At 45.5% G+C, this 27,895-nt stretch overlaps 2 protein-coding genes and 1 long non-coding RNA gene across 3 annotated transcripts in view; 1 reads left to right on the top strand and 2 right to left on the bottom strand.

The window, feature by feature from the left end:
- Window positions 1-577: 577 nt before the first annotated feature.
- Window positions 578-5,582, bottom strand: LOC121558686 (sodium/myo-inositol cotransporter-like). The gene is made up of 2 exons (XM_041871948.2): window positions 5,433-5,582; window positions 578-3,170 (listed from the first exon to the last, which is right to left on the bottom strand). Exon 2 carries the CDS (start codon window positions 2,941-2,943, stop codon window positions 823-825), a length of 2,121 nt encoding a protein of 706 aa, XP_041727882.2. The 5' UTR covers window positions 2,944-3,170; window positions 5,433-5,582; the 3' UTR covers window positions 578-822.
- Window positions 5,583-15,921: 10,339 nt separating this feature from the next.
- LOC121558678 lies at window positions 15,922-18,682 on the top strand. Its single transcript, XR_005998582.2, has 3 exons — window positions 15,922-16,077; window positions 17,034-17,156; window positions 18,327-18,682. It is a non-coding gene; the product is annotated as an uncharacterized LOC121558678 (long non-coding RNA).
- Window positions 18,678-27,895, bottom strand: part of ptgfrnb (prostaglandin F2 receptor inhibitor b) — a 39,001-nt gene continuing 29,783 nt past the window's right edge. Inside the window, exons 10-11 of the mRNA XM_041871944.2 lie at window positions 21,217-21,522; window positions 18,678-20,973 (exon numbers count right to left, since the gene is read on the bottom strand). Of these exons, the coding sequence (XP_041727878.2) occupies window positions 20,810-20,973; window positions 21,217-21,522 (470 nt within the window). The 3' untranslated portion in view covers window positions 18,678-20,809. The remainder of the gene's footprint in view (window positions 20,974-21,216; window positions 21,523-27,895) is intronic.

Genomic DNA, 27,895 nt, shown 5'->3' with positions numbered 1-27,895 from the left:
GCTTTTAGGATAAACAGAAAAGGAATAGAGCTAAGCACAGGCAGTCCTAGAGAAAAACCTGGTTCAGTCTGCTTTCCAACAGACACTGGAAGACAAATCCACCTTTAAGCAGGACAATAACCTAAAACGCAAGGCCAAATATACACTGGAGTTACTTACCAAGGCGACATTGAATGTTTCTGACTTAAATCTGCTTGAAAATCTATGTCAAGACTTGAAAATGGTTGTCTAGCAATGATCAACAACCAACTTGACAGAGCTTGAAGAATTTAAAAAAGAATAATGGGCAAATATTGTACAATCCAGGTTTGCAAAGCTCTTCGAGACTTAGCCATAAAGACTGATTCTAACATGTATTGACTCAGGGGGTTGAACACTTATTTAATCAAGATATATTAGTGTTTTATTTTCCATTAATACATTTCATTTGTTGTGAAGTTTTCTTCCACTTTGACATTAGTATTTTGTGTAAATCGTTGACAAAAAATTGCAATTAAATCAATTTTAATCCCACTTTGTAACAACAACATTTTGAAAAAGTCAAGGGGTGTGAATACTTTCTGAAGGCACTGTACCATACCAAGCGTAACATATCATACTAGATTTACGTTTCCTTTGTTACGTCTACCCCTGAGTCCAGGTTGGAGTACCACCAAGGTTGGACATTTTTGTTCTAGCCCAGCTCAAGCTGATTCAATGGGCTGGAACTACTCTGAGTGTAGGCCACCCCAAAACCCAAGTTAAGAAACACTTCTTTAGATGTCACAAGTAGACATATTACATATAAACTATATGGTATATGTCACAGGTTGAGATCCCCTCCTACAGAGAGAAGTAGATGAAGAGGAACACCCCCACAGAGCAGACCAGCACCAGGCCCATGTTGAGGATGAGTCTGGTTCTGGGGGTCTCCTGGAGCATCTCCTGCAAAAGCCTCTCTTCCTCCTGGGCTGATCTGGGTGGAGTCTTAACCGGCTCCTCCTTTAACCCACAGAACCACTCTAGAACCCTCACACACCTCCCCTTCTCTCCTCCTCCACAGCAGACCACCCAAGGCTCTTCTTGGTCTGCCTCCATTCCGGTGCTTGAAAAGGTCAGGTGGTCGCCATTTTGGAGATTAGATGGAGCCTCCATATGGGATAAAGCCTCCACCCCATTGACACCATTATGGAGGTCTTTGGGCGTCTCCTTGTCCATGCAGCCATTCCCATTGACATGGGTCTGAGTTTGGGGGTTCAGCTTGCTCATCTCCTCCTCGTCTCTCTCTATGTTTGGGGTTGTGTTTCTTTGGCGTAGCCCCCAGAAGGTAGTGGTGCGGACCTGCTCTATGCTCGGTGGAGGGGTGCAGAGGCTAACCACCACAGTCACCAGTCCTGAGATCCAGAACAGCCCGGCTGCCACGTACATGAAATGGACATCCTTGACAAAAGATGGCCGCTCGTCCGGCTCGTCGCAGTGGGGCTCTCTGTAGACGAACGCAAGCACCAGTCTCGTGGCGCCCAACGCGAACCCCACTATGCCACCCCAGAATGCACCAGTCTCATTGCAGCGCCGCCATAGGACGCCCAGCAGGAATAGTGCGGCGATGGGCGGGGTCAGGTAGTCGGACACTTCCTGGATGTAGTAGAACATCTGGCCTCCCTGCATCTCGATGATGACAGGAACCCAGGCGACGCTGATAACAACCATGAACACCACGAACACACGCCCCACCACCATCAGCTCCCTCGATGACGCTCGCTCGCGCGCCATTTTGTAAATGTCCAAGGTGAAGATGGTGCTGGCGGAGTTGAAGATGGAGTCCAGGTCGCTCATGAGCGCTGCGATCATCACCGCCATCATCAGGCCACGCAGACCCACCGGCATGACGGACATCACCAGGCGAGGGTAGGCTACGTTAGAACACCCAGCCCTGGATCCACACACCTCCATGCAGTGTTCTGGGCTGATACACGCCAGCTCATCTGCAAACAGGATGCGGGAGATCATCCCGGGAATGACGATGATGAACATGGGCAGGATCTTGAGGAAGCCGGCCATCAGTGTGGAGCCTTTAGCGTGGGAGATGCTCCGTGCGGCTAACACCCGCTGGACGATGACCTGGTCGGCACACCAGTACCAGATGGAGGCCGGAGTCTGGCCCAGGAGGAAGCCCGGCCAGGGGAGGTCCTGGTCCAGCGGGCCCCGGAGAATGCGCAGGGAGTCGGGCTTGGGCTCCACGTGGCAGGAGGGAATGTAGGTGAAGTTGGAGGATGCTAATATCGCTGTGATGTTTGGTCTGGCTTCCATGTACTTGGTCCGCACCCCTTCCAGGCCGCCCACTTTTACCAGGCTAATGGCGGTTAGGCATAGCGCGCCGCTGATCATCAGGAACGCCTGGAGGGTGTCGGTGTAGATGACCGCAACCAGGCCCCCTGTGACGGTCAGCAGCGCAGTCATGGTGATGAGGAGGATGATGGACAGATAGAGGTTCCAGCCCAGTGACTCCTGGATGAAGAGCGCTCCGGAGTAGAGGTCCACAGAGAGCTTGGTGAAGATGTAGAGCAGCAGAGACAGAGCAGCGAAGTAGACCTTGAGCCGTCGGCCGCCGAAGCGCTTGGCCAGGTACTCAGGCATTGTGTAGACCCCAGAGTGGATGTAAACAGGGATGAACACCCAGCCCAGGAGCTGGAGGAGCAGGAGGGCATTGAACTCCCATGCGGCGACTCCAAACCCGCTGGCCGCCCCGGACCCTGCAAGGCCAATGAAATGCTCGCTGCCGATGTTGCTGACGAACAGAGAGGCACCAATCATAGCCCAGTTCATTGATCGGCCGGCCAGGAAGTAACCGCTTACAGTGCTCCGATTGGCTTTCATCATGGAGAAGAAGCCAATGGCAAGGACCAGAATGAAGTACAGCACCACAACAACAATGTCCGCCACCTCCATGGTGGTGGGAGTCATCTTGGATAATACTTCTAAAGACAGTTATTGAGGAGTTACGTGATGTGGTTGCTTTAGTGATCAGTGCCCTTACAATTTAACTACCAGTCTTTCAGTTGATTATGAGAGATTCTAAGCCGAGTCGGGTCCAGTTCAGGTTTTGGTGAGGTATTCCCACAGCAAGGCACCCTAAGGGTTGACGGGGAATACTGTAAGTTGGAGGTAGCAGCTCATCTGTATCGACGCTCCTGCAATAGAGCACAAACACAAGCAAACAGATCAGTGTTGGAAAACCTGTTTTAAATAAATGGAGATAGAATAAATATGAAGATGTACAGTACATCTAAAACTGTGTTTCCCTAATTAAATAGCGGGTCAAGATAAACTGGTTTTGAGTTGTGGCAAATATATTTTAATTAAGTCGTGGCTGGGTCCTGGCCAGGAACATTGGTTTCGCTGACTTGGTGGGCCACTAGAAAACTTCAAAAGCTATAAAAGGGTCACAGTGAAAAAGGCATTTGGGAACCACTGATCTATAACACATAGCTAACAGTATAGTGTGAGTTTTGCACAGTCACGCTTTATTTCAGTTTAACTGACGACTACTCCCCTTATAGCTATGTAAACATTCATCCAATTTTAACATGTAGTAGCTGGATCTGCTTGTGGCAGATATTTGTTGTCTTCAGGTTTGACTCAGATTTATGTCCAACAGTTCCGTAGGGTGTTGTTTGTTCCTCTGGGTTATTTTGGAGAGCTACATGTCACAAAGGTATGGATGTGTCTGATTTACTGTAATCCCAAATATGTGCTCCTTCCACAATCAATATCAAATCAAACCAAATCAAATCAAATACCTCTGGTGTGTGATTGTAATACAGGGTTTTAGTGGGACAGTTAAAGCCTTACAGTGCTATTGACATAGGGATGTGTCTGTTCCTTACAGTGATTCTAAATGTGTCCAGGCAAAGCCTTGCAGGGCTACCATACCACATTTAAATTGGAGGATAACCATAAGCGAAAGACTTGACAGACAGTAAAGATGAATAAGTTTAGGACGTTTTTGAACTAGCATTAATTCTGATCCAAACTTTACAAAAGTGTTATTAAGGCTCATCTTTCTCTCTGGCTTTATCTGGTGATTCCAACATTATGATAGACAGAATATATGATTGATTAGCAGTGTTGATGAGTAGTGAACTACATCTAGTTCTACTAATAATGTAACTACATTTACTATATAGTCATTTAACTACATTTACTATATAGTCATTTAGCTACATTTACTATATAGTCATTTAGTTAAATTTACTATATATTAATTTAGCTACATTTACTAGTCATACATTTACTAGTCATCTAATTCTCACTTGAAACATCGTTTTTGTGTTTAATAGGCTAAATTACACATTCTGTAAACATCTGACTCCAGAATTATCTGTTATTGCAATTTGTAGTCTATGATGTTTCAGATTTAAATATGAGAATTTTTCAAAGTAGTTTGGATGTAGTGAACTACTTTTTCAAAGCAACTTCAGTTAAGTAAACTATATTTTTATCAAGGGTATATTTAGTATAGCTTAACTTCTTCCAGTGTGAAGTAATTGGTAGCTTGGTAAACTCTATTGTCAGAGAAGTTTCCCCAACACTTTTGATTAGAAGTGCCCAAAGGTCCCTAGACACTGGACCTCTCCACTGAAATTGGAAATTCAGTGGCTGCCTCAAGACACCATGTGGGAGAGCTGCTAGCAGGTATCGGAGGCTTTATTTTCCAGGGGACTTTCTGGGGGTTTATCTTTGAGTGCAATTTGTGTGTGAAATATTTTGCCTTTTCTAACCATTGTGTAAAACCTATTATTGCACATGTACTTTTGCAGAGTTTTTCACTATCGAGTGAGAGGAAGCACTCATTTTAAGTGGGTGAGAATGTCACAGGTGTGACTTATTGGCATGTTTAACCTGAGCAGCATTTCTATTGGTTAATTGCCTGGTCATGTGATCTAAATTATACGTATTTAAAACACCTTGTTTTTGATCCAGGCAGCTGCCGGAAGCATGGTGGATCATTGTTTGCTGGAAGCTTATTATGGCAGGCTGATATCTTTGGTGAGAGCACATGGACTTTGTGCTGTGAGTTGTGCTACACTGACTAAGTCTAGATGAAGACGGACACCTGCTTGATGTGCTTCCTGTGCTCCTTTTTGTTTGGATGCGTCTGATTTAAATTAACGTTAACGACAAATATCGAAATGAACATAACTGAATTGTGAAACCAAATTGAGACTGCGCCGGTACCGAGAACGTGCTGAAACTGATAGAAAACTATGCCTTACAAAATAATTGTTACTGTCCCTTTTTGTCTGCCTCTTGCTTCACGCTGCCTACTCAACTAAGACCTAGAACCTGTCACTTTCCACCTCGTGACAAACGCACCACTGTTTTGAATTTTTCTATAGCCTGACTCCATGCATTTAATTAATTATGACATTGTTTGTAACGCTTGTACTTACCATTTCCAGCAACCCTTCTCGGACTAATCTCTCCAACACCGGACTCGTGGCATCAATCACGCTCTTTCCTAGGCAGGTAGAGTAGGTCCAACTTTTTTCACAGGATACATTCCAATTTTGGTTTGACAGCATAGTTCAATTTATATGAACACGCCCCCATCTTTGCCTATGGCGTAGATGCACGCCTCAGCTCTAGCCTCAAGTTTTACGCATCATTGGTGAGGGAGTTATTAGTCGGTTTCCATCCACTTGGCGACCGATTTTCATGCGAATATTAAAAAATCCGCATAAATAAAATATGCTCATTTTGTCATCAGCGATGTTCCCATCAACTGTACTTGTTGATGAAAGGTCTTTGCGTGATGACGTAGTGCGCGCAGGTAAATTCCCATGTACCGAGTAAAAAAAAAGAAGTTAAATAGGTGTCCATCGCATTTTCAACTCTACTGATGGTTTTGTCACTAAAAATGTTGCATTATATAGCGAACGTGCCCACTCGTATTGGCACGTGCGCTCTAGCCAACAGCTCATTCCGACATTTATTGATTCCTTTTATATACAGCTATATATCTGTGTACTCTACTTGTTAGATAATTTACTTCTAGGTTAGGAGTTAACATAAGCATTTCGCTGCACCCGCTATAACATCTTCTAAACCGTCTACTTGACTTAACGTTGATTTGATGAGTTCTGCAAGCACTTCCTTATACGTCAATATGACTTAGAAGTGTGTATGTGCTCAGTGGAGGTCAGGTGCACACTCCAGGGGTGCAACACCTTTGGCAATTGATAGTTTCAAAGATGCATGAAATTAAAATGCTTTCAGGGGTAGGCTACTGTGTTGTTTTGTATGCTTTGTACAAAATAATAAAATGCAGGACGACAGGATATTTATAAACGTAGCTCTTTATTAACTAGCTATAACTGGCATGCCCATGTGTCTCTGGCCATGATCATCTTAGAATGACCTCACCACCTGGGTGGTCTTAACCAATCATAGCACAGTATGATATGACAGTATAATGAATCCAATTACAATTCAGTATGCTGACATATGAATATTACATCCCCCTTCTTTTAAAAAAAAGAAAATATGTAGAACAATAAAGCGTTTTTTTTGAATATATGCTCTGTAGTTTGAACTCGAGGTATGTAACCATTTAAACTGCACCAACTGCATCAACATAACAGACAAACAATGATTCAGCATACTGTTACTTTTAGAACAAATATTTTTCAGCAACTCAGCTTTTCACTGTAGCAATGACATCTCAACATATCAAACAAACACCATACCAAAGCATTTCAAGTTAACTTTCAATAACAAGTTTACAGTCTGGAACTCTTTTAGGGCAGCGATCCGCCTACACCCTTTGACATTTCACAGGTCTAGGACAGCTCTAGGCTTGACCTCTCTTCCTGACCTTGTGTGATATGAAGCTGAGCATGCTTCTGTGTCAGTCAACAGTTCTTGTGGTGTTGCAGGTAAGTATGTTGTGTTGTGTCTGTGTTTAGTCCACCCCGTTTTCTTTCAGGGGAACAGTTCATCTCGTCAGTGTGTTGTTCTTTTGTGTTCAGTAGGTGACGACGATTGCGGCGGTACACCGCTCCTTCTGCGGTGCGAACGAGATATGAACGTTCAGTGTCAGCTGGTTGGATGACGACTGCTGGCTTCCAGTAGCCATGCTCCTGGATTCTAACTGACTCTCCGTCGTTCAGTGGTGGCAGTGGTCTGGCTGACCTGTCGTAGTATCGCTTTTGCTGTTGTTGTCTCTGTGCACGTTTTGCATGCACTTCCTTGTAGCTGACGACCTCAGGTTGCAGCTGCTGGTTGGTGCTGGGAAGGATTGAGGTAAGTCTGCGGCTCATCAACAGCTGGGCTGGTGATTTTAAGTTGTCAACTGGAGTGTTGCGGTATTCAAGGAGACTGAGGTAGGGGTCTCTCTTGTCTGCTTTTGCTTTGTCCATGAGTGATTTAGCGATCTGCACAGATTTTTCAGCAAGGCCATTACTTTGAGGGTAATGTGGGCTTGTGGTGACGTGTGTGAACTCCCATGCTTTTGTGAAGGATTCAAACTCATTTGATTTGTAACAGGGCCCATTGTCAGCTATTAAAGTCTCTACAATGCCATGCCTGGCAAAGGCTGCTTTCAGCTTGTGTATCACAGCTGCAGATGTGGTGCTGTGAAGCTTGTCGAGTTCGAAGTATCTGCTGTAGTAGTCCACTGTTATAATGTAGTCCTCGTTGTTCCACGTGAACAGATCGGTTGCCACGACCTGCCAGGGTCGGTCTGGGATACGGTGAGGTAACATTGGCTCTTTGGTGTTTGAGGGGCGTTGTTCAAGACAGGTGGGGCATTTACCAACCATGTCCTCTATTTGTTTGCACATTCCGGGCCAAAACAAAATGTCCTGTGCTCTCTGTTTGCACTTTTCCATGCCCATGTGTCCAGCATGGATCTTTGTCAAAATCTCTTCTCTGAGACTGGTAGGAATGATGATTTTCTCTCCTTTGAAAATTATTCCGTTGATCTGTGATAGTTCGTCACGATGGTTCCAGAACTCAGACGCTCTGAGGGCATTTTCTCCTCTCCTCAGGCCATCCTGACTGTATGACTTTCCTCAGCTGTGTGAGTTGTCTTTTTCTGTTTCTGCTCGGATCTCCTTCAGTTTTGTGTCACTAACTGGTAAGTTGCTGTACACAGTGTGCACCTGCATGTCCATGCCTTCACTGAGGCTGCTGTCCTTGTAGGTAAGAAACTTCCTGGAGAGTGTGTCTGCGACAGGGATGTCTTTGCCTGGACGGTGAGTGATTGTGAAGTCGTATTTTTGTAGTTGAAGGATCATTCTCTGTAGCCTTGGCGGGGCTGCGGCTAACGGTTTCCTCATGATTGACTCGAGTGGCTTGTGGTCTGATTCCACAATGACTTGTCGTCCATAGACATACTGATGGAAACGCTTACATCCGAACAGAATGGCGTACAGCTCCTTTTCGATTTGAGCGTAGTTGATTTCACAGTCTGTGAGAGATTTGGAAGCGTAGCCGATGGGTTTTCCTTCTTGCAGTAGCACTGCCCCTAGTCCATACTTTGACGCGTCCACCTGGAGTCTGAGCTCTTTGTTGGGGTCGTAGTAGGCAAGGATTGGTCCTGGTTCTCTCGTGATCAAGTCTTTCACTTTCTGGAAAGCGATGTCGTGTTGGTTGTCCCAGAGGAACTCACTGGACTGCTTTAGCAGCTGACGCAGGGGTGCATTAGCATTGGAGAGGCTGGGTGCGAACTTGGCTAAGTAGTTGACCATGCCAAGCACTGTTTCCAGCTCTGCGCGGTTCTTTGGTGGCTCCATTTCCTTTATGGCTGAGATCTTCTGCGGATGTCCGAAGTAGCTGACCTCTGTAGCGCCGACTGTGCTCTTCTCGGGGTTGAGCCGGACTCCTCTCTCGCGGGACCTTTGCAGCATCGCGTTGAGGTTTCTGTCGTGTTCCTCTTTGGTTCGACCATAGACAAGGATGTCGTCCACAATTGCCACGACTCCGTCGAGGCCTTCGTACACCTCGTCGATCTTTCGCTGAAACTTGTCTTGGGCTGAGATAATCCCAAAAGGCAGGCGACGGAACCTGTAGCGTCCAAACGGTGTGTTGAACGTTGTGAGCTTAGATGACTCTTCTGTGAGCTTGATAGCCCAGTAGCCTGATCTGGCGTCCATGACACTGAAGTAGCGTGCGCCCGATAGCTTGTGTGTGATGCCATCTAGCGTCGGTAAGGGGTAATGGGGGCGTTTGATAGCCTTGTTCAAGTCTCTTGGGTCGAGACATACTCTGAGCTTGCCTGTGCGTGGTTTCTCCACCACCACTAACGCGTTGACCCAATCCGTCGGTTCTGTAACCTTGGTGACGATGTCAGATTGCTCCATGCTCTCCAACTCTTTCTTCAGACGGGCGCGGAGAGCAAGTGGAATCTTTCTCGGTGGGTAGACCACAGGGGTTGCGTCTGGGTCAAGGTGAATGGTACATTCTCCTGGGAATAGTCCTATTCCTGTAAAAACATCAGCAAACTCCTCCATGACATTCTCTATCTCTACTGGTGCTGTCACTGATAAAACTAGCTTGATAAGGTCCATGTCTAAACATGCTTTAAGACCTAGCACTGCAGGTGCTCGAGTGTCAACAACGTAAAAGTCCAACATCATGTCCCTTTCCTTGTATTTGCATTTGAGAGTGCATGTGCCTTTTACTGGGAGCTGTTCACCACCATAACCAGTCAGTCTGCGGGTGGTGGGCTGTAGCTCACACTCAGATGCAGGGGCGGTGTGTTCATTAGGGCGATATGGGCGACGCACTGCCAAACGGGAAAAGGAAGGGATTTTTTTTCTAATCAATTATATCACGGCAACAGTAGTTATCAGTGTTCTAATCTAGACGTCTGATCTGCCACTAAATGTCCAATCAGGCTAAAGTCGTGCTTCAAATGGCCCCGCCCCTTTTGGGGCGATTTCAGTCAGGTTGAAAATCGCCCAGGAGTCTCTCATAGACTATCATGTAAAATCTTTTTTTTTTTTCAAATATCAGAGCTTTCAATACAATCTCTATGGGTTCCGGGAGGGCTTGCACTTACGCGCTTTCGTCATACGTAACATAAGTAACCATGAACATAACTAAGAAAAGAGCGGGTAGCAGCGTCAATCAATTCACGTACAACTGTCAAGATGGCTAGCTTTGCGAGGCAAAGATGAAACTGAGGGCTCCACCAACCCTGGTATTTTTCTTGGACTTGTCAACTTTGTGGCACAATTAGATGAGGTGTTTGATGACCATCTTAAAAATGCTAAAGTTTTCAAGGGCACATCAAAGACCATTCAAAACGAGCTACTGGAGTGTATGCTAGCGGTCATGAGGGAACATATTGTGGAGGAGGTGAAGTCGGCGAACTTCGTAGCTATCCAAGCTGACGAGACCACGGACGTTTCTACACAGACACAGCTGGTGCTTGTGCTGAGGTACATAGATAGCAACCACAAAGTGCAGGAGCGCTTTTTTGAGTTCCTTCCCATCTCGGAATCAACCTCAGTCTCAATCGCCAGTGTGCTTTTGGAGAGACTGAACGGTCTTTTTGCCGACGACGAGAAAGTCAAACTCATTGCGCAAGCTTACGATGGAGCCAGTGTGATGAGGGGAGAGAAGGCTGGTGTGCAGCAAAAGGTGCGTGAGCATTTCAAGAATGCCCATTACGTGCATTGCTATGCGCATCAGCTGAATTTGATCATGCAGCAAGCTAGAACAGTTTCAGTACAAGTAATGTAGCCTCTCTCTCTCTTTGTCCCTCCCTGTCTGTCTCTTTAACACACACACGCCCAAATCAGTTCCAAGTTGATGTTGTTTAAAATAGTTATTTTTCATTTAAAAAAAAAAAAAAAAATCTGTTCATGTTCATTTTTACAAATCTATACAATTGGCCAGAATATGGTTGTTCATATTTACAAATCTATACAATTGGCCAGAATATGGTTGTTCATTTTTACAAAGCCATACAGATAGCTGTGTTTACCTTTTCTAGAAATTATTTTCAAATTCTGTTTTCAGGCAAAATGTCTATCACTGTTCATTTTCACAAATCTATACAAGAGGGCAGAATATGGAAGTCTATACAAATTTCTTATTACCAATAACTTGCATCAATGTTTTCAGTAGCCTCTATCAAAAGCTCCTGCTTGCTTGTTGTGAATTATGCTCAGGTGCACATATTTCCAATTCAACCATGAGGCCTTTTTGAAGCAAGTAATGTGTATATCAGTATTGACTTATATGCTGCCCCTGTCTTCATGTTGTTGCTGGACATATCTTTTTAAAAATGTGTGTAGGTCACCTAAATCATCAGAAAAATTGCCCCCCCTGAGAATTTTTTCAGGAGCCGCCACTGCTCAGATGTCATGCTTCTGTACTTACTCAGAGGAATAATGTTTACTTGTGCACCAGTGTCTAGTTTGAATTTTAGCTCTGTGCCTTGTCTTCCTATCTCAATGTCAGCAAAGGCTTGCTCTGTCTCTGATATCGGACTTTTCTGTGTCACTGAATCAATAAACAGTTCATCAGCATTTGACTCTTTGATTGACATTTCATCTTCACTCACTGTATGTACTGTTTTTCCACGGTAAACTCTGCACACTTTTGCAAAGTGATTCCATTTTCCACATTTAGTACACTGTTTGCCTTTTAGCTGGGCAATTCCCCTGTTCGCCATGCACTTTGTATCCACAATATCCACATGTTTTGGGGCGTTTGGAGTCTGTGTCGCTCTGTTTTGGAGTTCTGTCTGTCTCCGTTCTGAAACATGCTCTCTGGGCACTGGAGGTGTGCTTTGATGTCTGCCTGACTGCGTGCACTGCTTGTTCACGTGATGCGCTCGTGCTGCCGCCTGAAATGGTTTTCATCTGAACCTGTGCTAGCTCGTGAGATCTGGCTATGTCGATAGCTTTGTCCAGCGTTAACTCTGATCCAACATTCAAAAGTTTCTCTCTCACTCACGGTGAGTGTATTCCAAATACAATACGGTCCCTGACCATCTCATCCTTGTTTGCATAATCACAGTCTTTCACAAGCAGACGCAGCTCAGTGACAAACTGTTCAAACGATTCGCTAGCGCCTTGTACTTTCTCATGGAATTTGTACCTAGCGAAAATTGTATTGGTCTTTGGCACAACATATGCTTCAAAACGATCGTAGTATGTTTTCAGTACCTTTGATTCAGCCTCGGTAAGTGTCCATGTGTTGTAAATGTCTCTCCCTTTTTCACCGATCCAGAGGAGCAGGTAGCTGCACTTTTCCTCTTCTCCTCTTTCCTTCAGAGGACCCGTGAACATCAGTTCCACATGCTGTTTGAACTTACGCCATGCATCGGGTAGATTTGTAGACCCCCAATCCATTCGAGGTGAAGGAACTCCAGCAAAATCCATCTTTTAGTCCTTTTACTCTGACACCATGTCTTGTTTTGTATGCTTTGTACAAAATAATAAAATGCAGGACATTTATAAACGTAGCTCTTTATTAACTAGCTATAACTTGCATGTCCATGTGTCTCTGGCCATGATCATCTTAGAATGACCTCACCACCTGGGTGGTCTTAACCAATCATAGCACAGTATGATATGACAGTATAATGAATCCAATTACAATTCAGTATGCTGACACATATGAATATTACAGCTACAACATTCTTCAGTTAGTCCTGCACATTACATCCAATGTGATGTTTCTTAATAGCCCTATCTGCAGCCAGCAATGACAAACCAGCCCATGTTGTTGCTCTATTAGTTAAAGGTTCCTGTTTAGAACACTCTCATTCCCTCAAAGAATGGCTTAATCACTAAACCAAACATCCTTTAAGTACATTTGTCAGACTCTCTTGTCCAGAACGACTTATAGGAGCAGATTTTTCACCTAGTCATCTAAGGGATTCGAACCAGTGACCTTTTGGTTACTGGTCCAACGCTCTTAACCACTAGGCTACCTGCCAGATACTTATAACCAGAAACTGGGTGATGTTCACTTTCACTTGAGTCATTTTCTGTTAAGGTATCTGTACTTTTACTCAAGTATGACAATTGAGTACTTTTCCTCTGTGATCCTTGGGACGTCCGTACCCTAACCTTAACCCCTACCGTAACCCTTACCTTAACCATATAAAATGTAAACTTCAATGGGCTAGGGCCGTCCCAAACCCTGATAGCACGGACCCTGATCATTGCTGGCTTTGACCAAGACAGCCATTTTCCCATGGAGCTGTGTGTGTACATCGCGGAGATCCATGCAATAAACTGAATTTGATCAAACTGTCATTCACTGAATTTATGTGTGTGAGTTTACCTCATCAAAAATAATGCAAGTTTGCTACGATATTAATAGTTCGAGCCAATTTAGTTGTGTATCCTCTGTGTAGTGGTCTGGACCGTTATGGCGCTGGAGGCAGAGTCCTGTAGGCTACCTGCAGGGTCGCTGGTTCAATCAAGTCCCACTCTGGCTCTTCACTCTCAATTGCTACAGTTGTACTGTGTAAAGACATGCTTTACATTGCACCCAAGGGCATTATAATCTGCAAATGCATTGACAAATAAAACCCTGATGATCTCTTTGGAAATCTTCTTTCTATGAGCTTTCTGGCCGTCAAGCATTGTACTTGCTTTATCTTATAGTTTTTTCATCAGTCTTGATGGTGATTTTGTCAGTTGTGATTCTGTCAGATGGTGATTTTGCAACATTCTAAATTGCAGATAGATAAACTCATAACCAGGGTAAGAGTTTCTATCTGATGAAGGTCTGATGTAGTGTCTAGATAGACACTAGGTGGCAATGTTGCATTTCTAACAATATAAAGTCAAACCTTGAACGTCAATGTATGCAAATACTGGTAAATCGCTATGAAATGAGAACAATTTGAATGCGGCAGACAGGAAGCACAAACAGGAAGATACTATTTTTAACTTAACACGGTTATTCGGTTACGGAAACTAAATGTCTGTTGAATCGATAGAGATCTGGCTCTAAAGTGAAGAATAGAAGCCAGGTTTTATAGGCGCTCCAGTCCATAGAATTAGGAATTAGAATACTAGAATGGACATTAAACTTCTTACGATGGTCCAAAGGTCAGCCATGTTGGTCAGGGAGTTGGTCAACCATGGTTTGCCAGTGCTGTGATAAGATATTGTGTAAAATAATGAATTTGAATAATTTATCTGCACTATGTTTATTAGCTTGCTAGCCAGCCAATTTTAGAGGAATGATTCCATAAATCCTTCAAATTAACTGCTAATATGCCATTCAAACAATGCAGCCAATCCACAGCCATACACTGGCTGAAATCAGTTGATGATAGGACTTAGACAAGTTGTAAATGCAACAAGTACTGATATTGCATCATATAATAGAACTCACAGCTTTCCAAAAAAACACACATTGTGACATTTATGGCCTGTTTAGATATATTTTAGAGGCTATTTAAACAGAAAATGTGTATAAAACCCCTATAAAATATAGTTATAATTATATGACAATATTTTAGGTTGGCAATAATTCCATTACACAATTTCTGATATATCACGCCTTACATTTATTTTCCTGCATAAATCAAATCAGGATTATGCCTCTACTGCCATTCATTCTAATTAGACCGGTTTGTATTTCTCCCTGACCAATATGGCTGCAGTTTTGACCCCATTCTGAAACTTTGATGACATAGCCCCTCTAGTAATTTAATAGAATCTCTATGCTCCAGTCACTCTCCAGCCCTAACGACTTATTCCAGATCAGAGCTGTTCATTTCAAGGCTATTGTCAAGGTAACAGGTCATGTCTCCACTGCAGACAATATAAATAGAATACCTATGATCTTCTAGAATGGTAGAGGATTTTAGCTAGAATAGAATGACTCTAATTGCTACATATAATGTTCTCCAAACTCTGACTGGCAAAGAGAAAGATCAACCAAAAGGTCACAGAGATCTAAAGTGCCCAATTGTAACCATGGAGATAAGAATGTTTACATTCTACCCCGACCTTTGCTCTCAATGACATGGAGAGGAACAAGGAGGCCTATGGGAAAAGTGAAGGAAGAGAGAAAGGAAGGAAAGAACAGAAAAGTTGATTCAACATAGACTATATTGATTCTCAGTCTGGGAGAGTGGTATGAGAAAGGAATGGTAGAGGATGAGACAAAGGCTTTTGACCTGAACGAAGCCAGTCCAGATGTCATTTCCTACAGCTGTAGGGATCTTCTTTAGCCTTGTTTGTGTCACAGACTAGTAGATTCTGATAACGGATTGATTTTTAAAAGACACATAGCCTATCGCGCATGCAGTACAGTACTGTATTCTTTAGGACGAAGTTCTAAAATGTACATTTAGCTGCACATTTTAGCCATTCATTTGACTCATGTCTTATCCAGAGGGACTTAACATAAGTTTATTTAAATAAGGAGTCTGAAACCCCTACTCAATACTAACATCTTAAATCCCTCTTCACAATGACAGCGCTAGACTAGAAGATAAGCCTTCCCAATGCATGCATGTGGTGAAACAGGAGACTGATGAGGTTGGAAAGAACTTTGTCCTCCCTCATTCTTTCCCTTAAGCCAGGCAGAGTAGTTATTAAAACGGTGGGGGGGATTGAGTCAGGCAGAGTAGCTGTGTGTGTAACAGAGGCAGGACTGAGGGCGTCTTATTGTCTGGAGACATCTGATCCGTTCACTGACTTAAGGAACATAAAGCTTAGACTCAGCTGTTTTAACAGAGAGAGAGACTGGCGTGACCAGAGACAATCGAGAGAGAGAGAAGGAGAGAGAATGGGACAAAGAGGGAGGGAAAAATAGATATGAGTTATATATATATATATATATTTATATCCCAATTGAAGTTCTTTACCCTTTAGGTCAACAAACAAAAACAGCCATTAGATTGCAGCACTGAATTATTGAAAGCAAATTCCTGATAGGCATCCATCCACCATATTGCTTTCAATCACCCTGTGTTTTCAGACCACAACACGAAGAAGAGCAAGAGATGAGAGGAAGCCACTTTAGGCTATTGAGATGCAGCCTTTAGGCTCTCATCTGTCACATCCTGTCAGATCAGTGGTTGTTGATGAAAGGAGAAAAGCCAAGGTATCTATGACAGTGGAATGGGATAGGACCACAGAGACCCTGCTGTGTGAGTAGGATATATGGGGTTCATTCAATAAGAGGCCTTTCTTCACTGAGCCGTCCTGAGCATCTAGGAGATGCAATACCACAATGCCAGCAGCTGTATGGCAATGCGAGGGGACCTGACCTACATAGCCCTAGCAGGCAGAACAATGGACTAGTAAGGCTGGGTGCACGTTTAGTTTGCCCTAGCACTTCACAGCTGATTCAAATAACCAACTCATCAAGCTTTGATTATTTGAATCAGCTGTGTAGTGCTAGGGCAAAAACAAAAACGTGCACCCGGGGGGCGCCCTCATTGTAAGCTGATTGAAGGCGAATAAATTCTGCTCTGCGTTGGCAGAAGTCTCTGCGGCTCTGTCCTGTGTTTATTACAGTGTCTGTATGGATGGGCTAAATCAACATGAGCAAAGCTAATAGGCCTTACAATGTTAGTCACTCAGAAAGATGGCCGTGCTAGCATGGATGGACAAACATGGTAATGCATTCAGAACTGATGGGATATGTGTTCTTTATTAAGGGTTAGAGGTCAGGAGTTTGGGCTACTTGGTGATTAGAAGCATATTCGTGGTTAGAAAGGGCCATGTTTCAATCCCCTCTAGAATGACGACCCACAACAATGGACAGAATAACTAAAGGGCTTCAATGTAGCTTCCCTCACGCTGAATGTGAGCATTCATAGAGCATACATAACAGGTTATGACAGCCATATGAATGGATCTATAAACAGCCTTAGAAGCACACCAGCAGCCGTAGTGGCAGAGGTTAAATAACTCTGCAAGATAACATTGATCAGTGAAGATGTATCTGGATTATGGAAGGGGGATATTGAACTAAATGGCCATCTGACTGAAATCCAATCAAATTTCACATCCATGGGTGGTGTTTGTTTTATTGATTACATTTCTATGAGCCAGGGCCTCCTGAATGCGGTGACAGTGATGGGTGAGGACACAGAGGAAGTTGGCACAGGGAGATGGTCGCCCTGGAGAACACACACAGCCTTACAAGGACAAGGCATGCTCCAACCAACTCCCAGAGTATGACACTACTGGCAGTGTGCCATCAGCAAGTATTCTGTGTGTATAGTATTGACAGAGTATAACTGTAGGATAGGGGGGAAACTAAATGTAGGTTACTTGTGTGTGTGTGTGAGAGAGAGAGTTTGGTGGTGGTGGAGGCAGGTCAGATATCCCCCCCCAACCACACACCCTCCGTCCGTTTACATAGTTGCCATGGCGAGGCAGAGGTGTTGACGAGTCATCGCCACATTCCGGGGCATGGCTCCCCCCCTGGACACTCTCCTCTCAAGTTTAACATTTACTCTATGCTGTGTACTGTATGTGTACTCATGCAGTCCCCTCCCTACAGTAGCCTCCTGCTGCTGCAGAGCTAGAACCACCAACCTACTGGAATCATTAACCTGTACGGCAGGGGTGCCAAACTCATTCTATGGAGGGCCTAGTGTCTGCGGGTTTTGAGTTTTTCCCTTTCAATTAAGTCAGACAAGGTGAGGGGAGTTCCTTACTAATTAGTGACCTTATGTCATCAATCTAGTAAGGGAGTACTGAAAACCTGCATACACTCGGCCCTCTGTGGAATGAGTTTGACACGTGCTGTACAGGGTTTAAGAAGCAGGTTTGGGTTAGGCTTAAGCATATCACACAATTTACCATATTGCTTAATTCTAGCCGATGCGTTCAGATCTACAGGAGTGCTTACTGAGTTAGCCGAGGGGCTAGGAGTCCATATGTGAAACAAAAGGACACCCAGGTCTAGAGTTGTTGTAAACTGTTGTTCTGAGCCATCAAGCACAACCAACAGATCCCAGAGATGAGATGTCTAATACAGGAACAACCATTGAGGATCAAACAAGGCCTTAATTAAACAATCTGTGTCCAGACAAAAACACACACTCATCACCAGAGGGAGAATGGAGGATACAGCACCAAAATCTGGGTCATTTTTTAGAAAGTGAGAGAGGAAGATGGAGAGAGAAAGAGGGGTGGAGAGAAGAGAGACATTTAGGGAGTAAAGGAGAGCAAGGGAATAATAAGAAAAACAGGAGAGTGAAAAAGACAGAGGGGAAGAAGAAGAGGTAATGTGATAAGGAAGAAGAGGTAATGTGATAGAGAAAGTGTGAAAAGTAACTCACTGGAGGCTGACAGTCAGTTCTAAACATAACACTCATCTGCATTTGTAATTGACAGGGAGCGGACACAGAAGCCATTCCCTGAAGAACGACAAGAGATGGCGGGAAGGAGGGAGGGAGGGAAGGAGGGATACAACAAACCAGCTTCAGTCGCGGCACTGTTATAAAACATTTATTCTGGCAGAAATATTTGAAGTTTTTCAGAGGCCTGGAAGCAGAGGCGAATCATAAAAAACCCTGATTGATCGTTGCCCAGAGAAACATTGGCACAGAAGATATTCATGTCAGATAAAAATCCATATTGGGCTTTACAATCATTTACAAAAAGACTTAGAAATCTATTTAAAATTACAAAAAATAAAAATAAACGACAAGTAAGGATCTTTAAAAATAACTTGTAGTGTTTTGTGTTGGGGGGGGTTGTCCTATCGGTGTCTGGGGTTGTCCTATCGGTGTCTGGGGTTCTATACTTTAGGGAGGTTCTTAGAATAGATCTCAGATCAGCTTCCCCAAGTCCAAACCTGAACTAAATAATTACGAGGTTGCACACAGAACAGACCTTGGGTCAGTGCTTAGGGACACCTTTCACCCACACAGTGGGACAGCTCGAGGCCTTATACGAATACTATAAAATGCATCTCTTTCCTTCAAATAATGTCTGATCTCATACAGATGTAGGACAGCTGTAAGCCAGGGTTCCACTACACATCTTTCACCAATCCAGTCATGTCAGATTAGAGACTGCTCAAGGAAGGATGAAGGAAGGATGCAATTTGTAAGTAATTTAAAAGGGCCCTGGTTTATTGATTGGTACACAGCAGCTCTTCTCCCGTGGGGGGGCGCTAGTGAGTTAAACCAGGTCAGATCCCAGAGCCAGAGCCTCAGTTGGTACTCGGCCAGAACCTAGACACAGCTGTTGCCTCTCACAAGAGGTGCACTCACACAGGGTTACATTGGCAGTGTGTATACAGGACAGTGTGTGTGTGTGTGTGTAGGGTTGTATGCGTGTGTACGAGGAGTGTGATTTTATATGTAGATGTTGGGGTACATGGCATTGGGTAAGAGGAGTACACGTTCAAGCAGTATATATATATATATATGTGTGTGTGTATATTTAGTGTTGACAGTATATGGAGTGTGTGTACAAACAGGGTAGCATTGCAGAGGTGGTAGTTGATATCAGGTACAGGACCATTCTAAAAAAGGCCTTCTGGGTCTAGGTTGGGGCAATTAGTAGAGGGTAGGGCTGGTCTGTCACTGGGCAGAATACTGCTAGGTCAACCACTAGCCCCAGGGGGACACACGCAATAGCCCTGAGAGCCCCAGCCCCATACAAACGCATCACAGGCATTTCTATGGACACACACCTATTGTACTGTACCAGACCAGAGACAGAAGGGAGGAAGACTCCCTAAGGGACCGGGCTCTACTAAACTGGGAGGTGACATGGATATTCCTTTTAGGAATGGGTTTGTTGACAGTTTTAACCCCATCCTTCTCCATTGCATTCCAGGGGTGTATCTCAATGCTCTGAAGTGGCTTCCTCGTCCCGTCTTCTTTGCTTCATCTGCACTGATGTGAATGAAACTGGTAGGCATCCTGTGTTTATTGATCAGTGCAGATGAAGGAGAGGAGACGAGGAAGCCACTTTGGAACTCCTTCAGCTAGAGCCAGGTATTGGCTGGGACAGTGTGTTGAGGACTGCAGGTTCCAGCTGGTTCCACTCATTAATACTGTATGCTTCCTATATAAATGATCTCTCCCTCTCTAAGACTGTCAGTCAATATCATACCACTCAGTCACAACCATTATTCCATTCTCTCTTATTGCCCACCTTGCTCCTCAACCTGCCCCATATAAACCCTAGGCCCAACATAACATCAATATAAACCCCTAGGCCCAACATAACATCAATGTCATTCACAGTGGGGGTAGCACCAGAGTCAGTGTAGAGGGTTACAGCAGGTGAGGTCTGGGTCCAGTGTCTTTCACTGGCTCTAGAGGAGAGCCTCTGAGGTCATCAACGTGCGCCAGGGAACCTGGCCGGTTGCTGTTGAGTCACTGAAATTACATCTCACCAGGATGACATCACACCAAGAACAGGGCAGGACAAAACAGGCGAAGCGGCTCTCTTTCCCAGCCTCAGGTGTGACAACCACACAAATCTAGTATACACACATCTCCATTTAAAGCTTTAAAAACAAAGTCTAATTTTAAAAACTCATTGAGGACAAACGTAGACAAAGTCCACTCTGGTAGGTATACTCCAGGGTTGTTTTGTGCAATACCTAACATCAATACGTTCACACAGGCAGACTAGATAGCCTGCACTCTTCTTTAGCAGTTTATTCAGTTCAGTGTTTTTTCCCCCCCCTCTACAGCTCCTCTCCCGTTGGTGCGCTTAAAAAGCTCCACGGAGCGCACCCGAAGGGCTGTGATTGGTTAATTGGCTGCCGTTGCCGTGGTAATGTGTCGGCGCGGTAACAGGCTTGTAGTTCATCAGCTGGAGAAGCTGTGGTCGCTCCAGCGGGCCTGTGCTAGTCAGTCCATCTCTAGGTCCATGAGTTTGTTGCGTGAGCGGGGTGTGTGTGTGGTGTTGCGGCAGCAGCAGTGGGCACAGAGGAGGCCCAGGAGGAGAGAGAAGAGCCCCACGGACACAGAGGCTACAGAACCGTACAGCAGAGGCAGCTTCAGGGAGTCCCACACTGGAGGGAGACACAGAGAGAGAGAGACAGAGACCGAGAGAGACACACAGAGAGAGCGAGAGAGAATGTCTTTATTATTTTGGAACTTCTGAGTGTAATGTTTACTGTTAATATTTATTGTTTATTTCTCTTTTGTTTACTATCTACTTCACTTGCTTTGGCAATGTTAACATACGTTTCCCATGCCAATAAAGCCCTTAAATTGAAATTGAATTGAGAGAGAGAGAGTTCCCCGTTACTCACTGGGGAACCGTACGGTGAGGAACACCCTGGTAGAGGTGAGTTCTGCCCCCTGTGTCCAGGCCCCCGTGGAGGCAGAGCGGTACCAGGGCGTGGCCTGGCAGTGGTACTCCCCGCTGTCGCTGTCCTGGGTGGCGTGGATGTTCAGGGCGTAGGTGTGTGTGTCCGTGCGCTCCAGGGACACGTCACTGCTGGCGTTGCGCGCCTCCTTCTTGACCAAACCGAAGCGGTCCACGCTGGCCAGTAGGGTGCCCTCATTCCCCCCTCTCAGCCGTGTGAGGTACCAACGCACCTCGTAGGCCAGGTCATCTGAGGACAGGATCATATTAAACCACTTCATTGGGTTTATATGTAATATAGCTAACATCAGCAGATTACAACTGGATGTAGGGACAGGAAGAGAGGGGGAGACTGGATAGAGCGACAGGCAGAGAGGGAGGGGAGCCTGGATAGAGCGACAGGCAGAGAGGGAGGGGAGCCTGGATAGAGCGACAGGAAGAGAGGGAGGGGAGCCTGGATAGAGCGACAGGAAGAGAGGGAGGGGAGCCTGGATAGAGCGACAGGAAGAGAGGGAGGGGAGCCTGGATAGAGCGACAGGAAGAGAGGGAGGGGAGCCTGGATAGAGCGACAGGAAGAGAGGGAGGGAGCCTGGATAGAGCGACAGGAAGAGAGGGAGGGGAGCCTGGATAGAGCGACAGGAAGAGAGGGAGGGGAGCCTGGATAGAGCGACAGGAAGAGAGGGAGGGGAGCCTGGATAGAGCGACAGGAAGAGAGGGAGGGGAGCCTGGATAGAGCGACAGGAAGAGAGGGAGGGGAGCCTGGATAGAGCGACAGGAAGAGAGGGAGGGAGCCTGGATAGAGCGACAGGAAGAGAGGGAGGGGAGCCTGGATAGAGCGACAGGAAGAGAGGGAGGGGAGCCTGGATAGAGCGACAGGAAGAGAGGGAGGGGAGCCTGGATAGAGCGACAGGAAGAGAGGGAGGGGAGCCTGGATAGAGCGACAGGAAGAGAGGGAGGGGAGCCTGGATAGAGCGACAGGAAGAGAGGGAGGGGAGCCTGGATAGAGCGACAGGAAGAGAGGGAGGGAGCCTGGATAGAGCGACAGGAAGAGAGGGAGGGGAGCCTGGATAGAGCGACAGGAAGAGAGGGAGGGGAGCCTGGATAGAGCGACAGGAAGAGAGGGAGGGGAGCCTGGATAGAGCGACAGGAAGAGAGGGGAGCCTGGATAGAGCGACAGGAAGAGAGGGAGGGGAGCCTGGATAGAGCGACAGGAAGAGAGGGAGGGAGCCTGGATAGAGCGACAGGAAGAGAGGGAGGGGAGCCTGGATAGAGCGACAGGAAGAGAGGGAGGGGAGCCTGGATAGAGCGACAGGAAGAGAGGGGAGCCTGGATAGAGCGACAGGAAGAGAGGGGAGCCTGGATAGAGCGACAGGAAGAGAGGGGAGCCTGGATAGAGCGACAGGAAGAGAGGGGAGCCTGGATAGAGCGACAGGAAGAGAGGGGAGCCTGGATAGAGTGACAGGAAGAGAGGGGAGCCTGGATAGAGCGACAGGAAGAGAGGGGAGCCTGGATAGAGCGACAGGAAGAGAGGGGGAGGGGAGTCTGGATAGAGCGACAGGGAGAGAGGGGGAGGGGAGCCTGGATAGAGCGACAGGAAGAGAGGGGGAGGGGAGACTGGATAGAGCGACAGGAAGAGAGGGGGAGGGAGACTGGAGACAGAGACAGAAGTGGAAGGAGAACATGTAAAGTCTCTGTGCCAAGTATTTTATAGAAATCCTTTCCATATGGTTGAGGCCAAAGGTTTCATCAGTCTATCGCTGAACCTACAGTTAGTGTCTGGTGTTGCCACCGTCTCAATGAGAATTGTGTGAATGTGAATAGACATGCCATCTCTGAGAGACCATAGAATACAGTATACATCTTCCATATGGATATATCTATTTCTCTATCCATGTATTCATATATCTGTGTATCTGTACTAAGGGCTCTTAGCAGAGGTCTAGAGAGGAGCAGCTTTAACTGGTCATTAATGTGTCTAAAGGGGACTATCATTACTGTTCCACCCACACACAGATTACACATCCATACTGTGTGTGTCTACAGCCACCTTTAGAGAACATCTCAGAGAAAGAGGGAAGGAACAAGAGGAAAAGATAAAGAAGAAGAGACTAGAGAAGAAAGACTATAAATAAAAGAGTGAGCAACAAGAAAAGGAGAGAACGAGAGAGAGAGAGAGATAAACAAGAGAGCAGCGAGAGTGAGAGAGCAGCAGCGAGAGTACGAGCGAGCGGCGAGAGATAGCGAGCAGCGAGAGAGTTAGCGTGCAGCGAGAGAGAGAGCGTGCAGAGAGAGAGCGAGCGAGCAGCGAGAGAGAGCAGCGAGAGAGAGAGCGAGAGAGAGCGAGCGAGCAGCGCCAGTGACACAGAATGTGGTATGACATCTCTAGTCATATTTGATATCCTGTCCAGCAGCCTCTAATTACTGGACATCTTAACCACCAATACAGAGTTCTCTCCACACAAGAGTTGGAAGTAAAAATAAATAAATAAATAAATGAATAAATAAATAAATAAATAAATCCGGTACCATGGGGTGAATCCTAACTTTAAGTAACATTTTCACTTAGTATCCCATTGACATCAATGCGTGACTAACTGAAGATTTCTCAGTTTTTTTTTAATGTCCATTAAGACTGCTAATACAAGGCCTACTCTGTGAAAAATATGATTATGATGGTGATGATGATGATGAATAAGATGGGGAAAGGCAGGAAGGGATACATCTATATTTATGGAGATGGAACGGAGTGCACAACAACCACTAGTTTCCACGGATACAAACTCGGTGTCCGGAGACTAGAGCTGACTGGATGTGACACGGGCCTAAACGTAGAGGGCCTCTGGACTAATGGACCAATCAGGCCGATTACTCCAGACCTAATTGAGGACTGGTCAGTGGACGTTAGTCTTAAAGGGATAGTTTGGAAGCTGGGCTGTTGTCAATCTCAAAAGGGATAGTTTGGTGGCTGGGCCGATAATCTTAAAGGGATATTTTGTTGGCTAGTGTTAACGGGATAGTTTGGTAGCTGTGCTGTTGTCAGTCTTAACCCTTTTCACTCGTGGAAATTGGCCTGTATGGATAGGGCCACATTTAAAATGTTTTTAACAGAATAAATATTAAAAAAATATGCATAACCATGGTAGCAATGATAAGGGAAGAGTTTGGAGATTATGGGGAAATGATCTGACCAAAGGTGAGGACATAACAGTTCACCAGACAAGACTGAATCCAAACATTATACACTTCATTTCATGTGCATTTTACATTTACAGTACTTTTTGCAGCATTTGTCAATAAAGAAATCCTCTGGATACATTCAGTAACATAAGAATAGTTGCTAAAATGGGAAGGGGTCTATCCATGATAGGGCGTTGCTCTGCCTTCTTGATATCTCAGTCGTGGGAAAGTGTCAGTAACATGCATGTAAGTCTCCCCTGGCTCAAAGTTAAGGAGAGATTGACTGCATCACTATTGGTCTTTGTGCGAGGTATTGATGTGTTGACGGTACCAAACTGTCTGTTCAAGCAGTTGCCACACAGTTTGGACACTCATCAGGACAACACAAGACATGCAGCCAGAGGTCTCTTCACAGTCCCCAGGTCCAGAACAGAGACTGGGAAACGCACAGTATTAAATACAGCCATGACTACATGTAACTCTGGCACCCTAGGTAACTCAAACTAGCAATAAAACCAGATTCAAAAAAACATAAAAAGAACACCTTACTAATCCTAACATATGCCAAAAATACCAAATATTCATGAAAATTCTGACGTAGTTGCAACATAACAAAAAAATATTAGACGTTTTTGAGTGAGAGGTCTACCTGGTGTGTCCAAGTGGCCACACCTCTCCAGAATGTGCACAGTTCTATTAGTAATTTCAATGCACTTTTATGAATCAACGAAAGAGCCTTCAAATAATAAAGGTGCTTGCCTAGCTTTGCCATTGAGGAACTGAAGCAAGCACACTTGTAGTTTTTTGTTTGGAACAATCCAAAAATGGCCCATTCTAAATCTCAATGTGGTTCAGGTGGGCATCGTTGGAAAGCCTGTTCCATTGCCAACATGACTAGCTAAGTTCTAAAATATACACTGCTCAAAAAAATAAAGGGAACACTAAAATAACACATCCTAGATCTGAATGAATGAAATAATCTTATTAAATACTTTTTTCTTTACATAGTTGAATGTGCTGACAACAAAATCACACAAAAATTATCAATGGAAATCAAATGTATCAACCCATGGAGGTCTGGATTTGGAGTCACCCTCAAAATTAAAGTGGAAAACCACACTACAGGCTGATCCAACTTTGATGTAATGTCCTTAAAACAAGTCAAAATGAGGCTCAGTAGTGTGTGTGGCCTCCACGTGCCTGTATGACCTCCCTACAACGCCTTGGCATGCTCCTGATGAGGTGGCGGATGGTCTCCTGAGATCTCCTCCCAGACCTGGACTAAAGCATCCGCCAACTCCTGGACAGTCTGTGGTGCAACGTGGTGTTGGTGGATGGAGCGAGACATGATGTCCCAGATGTGCTCAATTGGATTCAGGTCTGGGGAACGGGCGGGCCAGTCCATAGCATCAATGCCTTCCTCTTGCAGGAACTGCTGACACACTCCAGCCACATGAGGTCTAGCATTGTCTTGCATTAGGAGGAACCCAGGGCCAACCGCACCAGCATATGGTCTCACAAGGGGTCTGAGGATCTCATCTCGGTACCTAATGGCAGTCAGGCTACCTCTGGCGACCACATGGAGGGCTGTGCGGCCCCCCAAAGAAATGCCACCCCACACCATGACTGACCCACCGCCAAACCGGTCATGCTGGAGGATGTTGCAGGCAGCAGAACGTTCTCCACGGCGTCTCCAGACTCTGTCACGTCTGTCACATGTGCTCAGTGTGAACCTGCTTTCATCTGTGAAGAGCACAGGGCGCCAGTGGCGAATTTGCCAATCTTGGTGTTCTCTGGCAAATGCCAAACGTCCTGCACGGTGTTGGGCTGTAAGCACAACCCCCACCTGTGGATGTCGGGCCCTCATACCATCCTCATGGAGTCTGTTTCTGACCGTTTGAGCAGACACATGCACATTTGTGGCCTGCTGGAGGTCATTTTGCAGGGCTCTGGCAGTGCTCCTCCTGCTCCTCCTTGCACAAAGATGGAGGTAGCAGTCCTGCTGCTGGGTTGTTGCCCTCCTACGGCCTCCTCCACGTCTCCTGATGTACTGGCCTGTCTCCTGGTAGCGCCTCCATGCTCTGGACACTACGCTGACAGACACAGCAAACCTTCTTGCCACAGCTCGCATTGATGTGCCATCCTGGATGAGCTGCACTACCTGAGCCACTTGTGTGGGTTGTAGACTCAGTCTCATGCTACCACTAGAGTGAAAGCACCGCCAGCATTCAAAAGTGACCAAAACATCAGCCAGGAAGCATAGGAACTGAGAAGTGGTCTGTGGTCACCACCTGCAAAACCAGTCCTTTATTGGGGGTGTCTTGCTAATTGCCTATAATTTCCACCTGTTGTCTACTCCATTTGCACAACAGCATGTGAAATGTATTGTCAATCAGTGTTGCTTCCTAAGTGGACAGTTTGATTTCACAGAAGTGTGATTGACTTGGAGTTACATTGTGTTGTTTACATTTACGTCATTTAGCAGACGCTCTTATCCAGAGCGACTTACAAATAGGTACATTCACCTTATAGCCAGTGGGATCACCACTTTACAATGTTTAATTTTTTTTGTGTTTGGGTTGGGGTAAGGGGGGGGTAGAAGGATTACTTTATCCTATCCCAGGTATTCCTTAAAGAGGTGGGGTTTCAAATGTCTCCGGAAGGTGGTGAGTGACTCCGCTGTCCTGGCGTCGTGAGGGAGCTTGTTCCACCATTGGGGTGCCAGAGCAGCGAACAGTTTTGACTGGGCTGAGCGGGAACTATGCTTCCGCAGAGGTAGGGGAGCCAGCAGGCCAGAGGTGGATGAACGCAATGCCCTCGTTTGGGTGTAGGGACTGATCAGAGCCTGAAGGTACGGAGGTGCCGTTCCCCTCACAGCTCCGTAGGCAAGCACCATGGTCTTGTAGCAGATGCGAGCTTCAACTGGAAGCCAGTGGAGTGTGCGGAGGAGCGGGGTGACGTGAGAGAACTTGGGAAGTGTTCCCTTAATTTTTTTGAGCAGTGTATATCTTAGTGTTAGGCTTACACAAGGCACTTAAGACAAACATTGTAATTTTGGTGTCACGAGTGCGTTCAAGTGCGTGTTCTGCGGCAAATTTTCAACACAATACGACAAACATAGGCTCATTCTGTTCAGAACAACCCAGGGTATGACATGCCATCTTGTAACTGTACATCAAAACATAGCGAACATAAATGTTGATCCTGTAAATACATTAATAAAAAATTGAAATGTGAAGTCCACATTTGGACTCACGGGCTTGTGGTTTGCTTGTATGACATCAACGCGGTATTTATTATAATCCTCAACGTCTCATCTTTTAGAACACGTGGACTGCTCTAGATTTACAGCATTCCCCAGATTACTGAGATTACTACGCTAAAGTAGCCTAAATCATCCTTGACGAGTTACAGGTGCTAAAACTAGTAGTTGTAAAAGTAGTAGT

This window comes from Coregonus clupeaformis, chromosome 20 (assembly GCF_020615455.1).
Source record: "Coregonus clupeaformis isolate EN_2021a chromosome 20, ASM2061545v1, whole genome shotgun sequence".
In the NCBI taxonomy this organism is placed as follows: Eukaryota; Metazoa; Chordata; class Actinopteri; order Salmoniformes; family Salmonidae; genus Coregonus; species Coregonus clupeaformis.
This window is presented reverse-complemented; position numbering and strand designations above follow the sequence as displayed.

Excerpts from the sequence above, each read along its gene's own strand:
- LOC121558686 (XM_041871948.2), bottom strand. The coding sequence starts at position 2,943 with ATGACTCCCACCACCATGGAGGTGGCGGACATTGTTGTTGTGGTGCTG.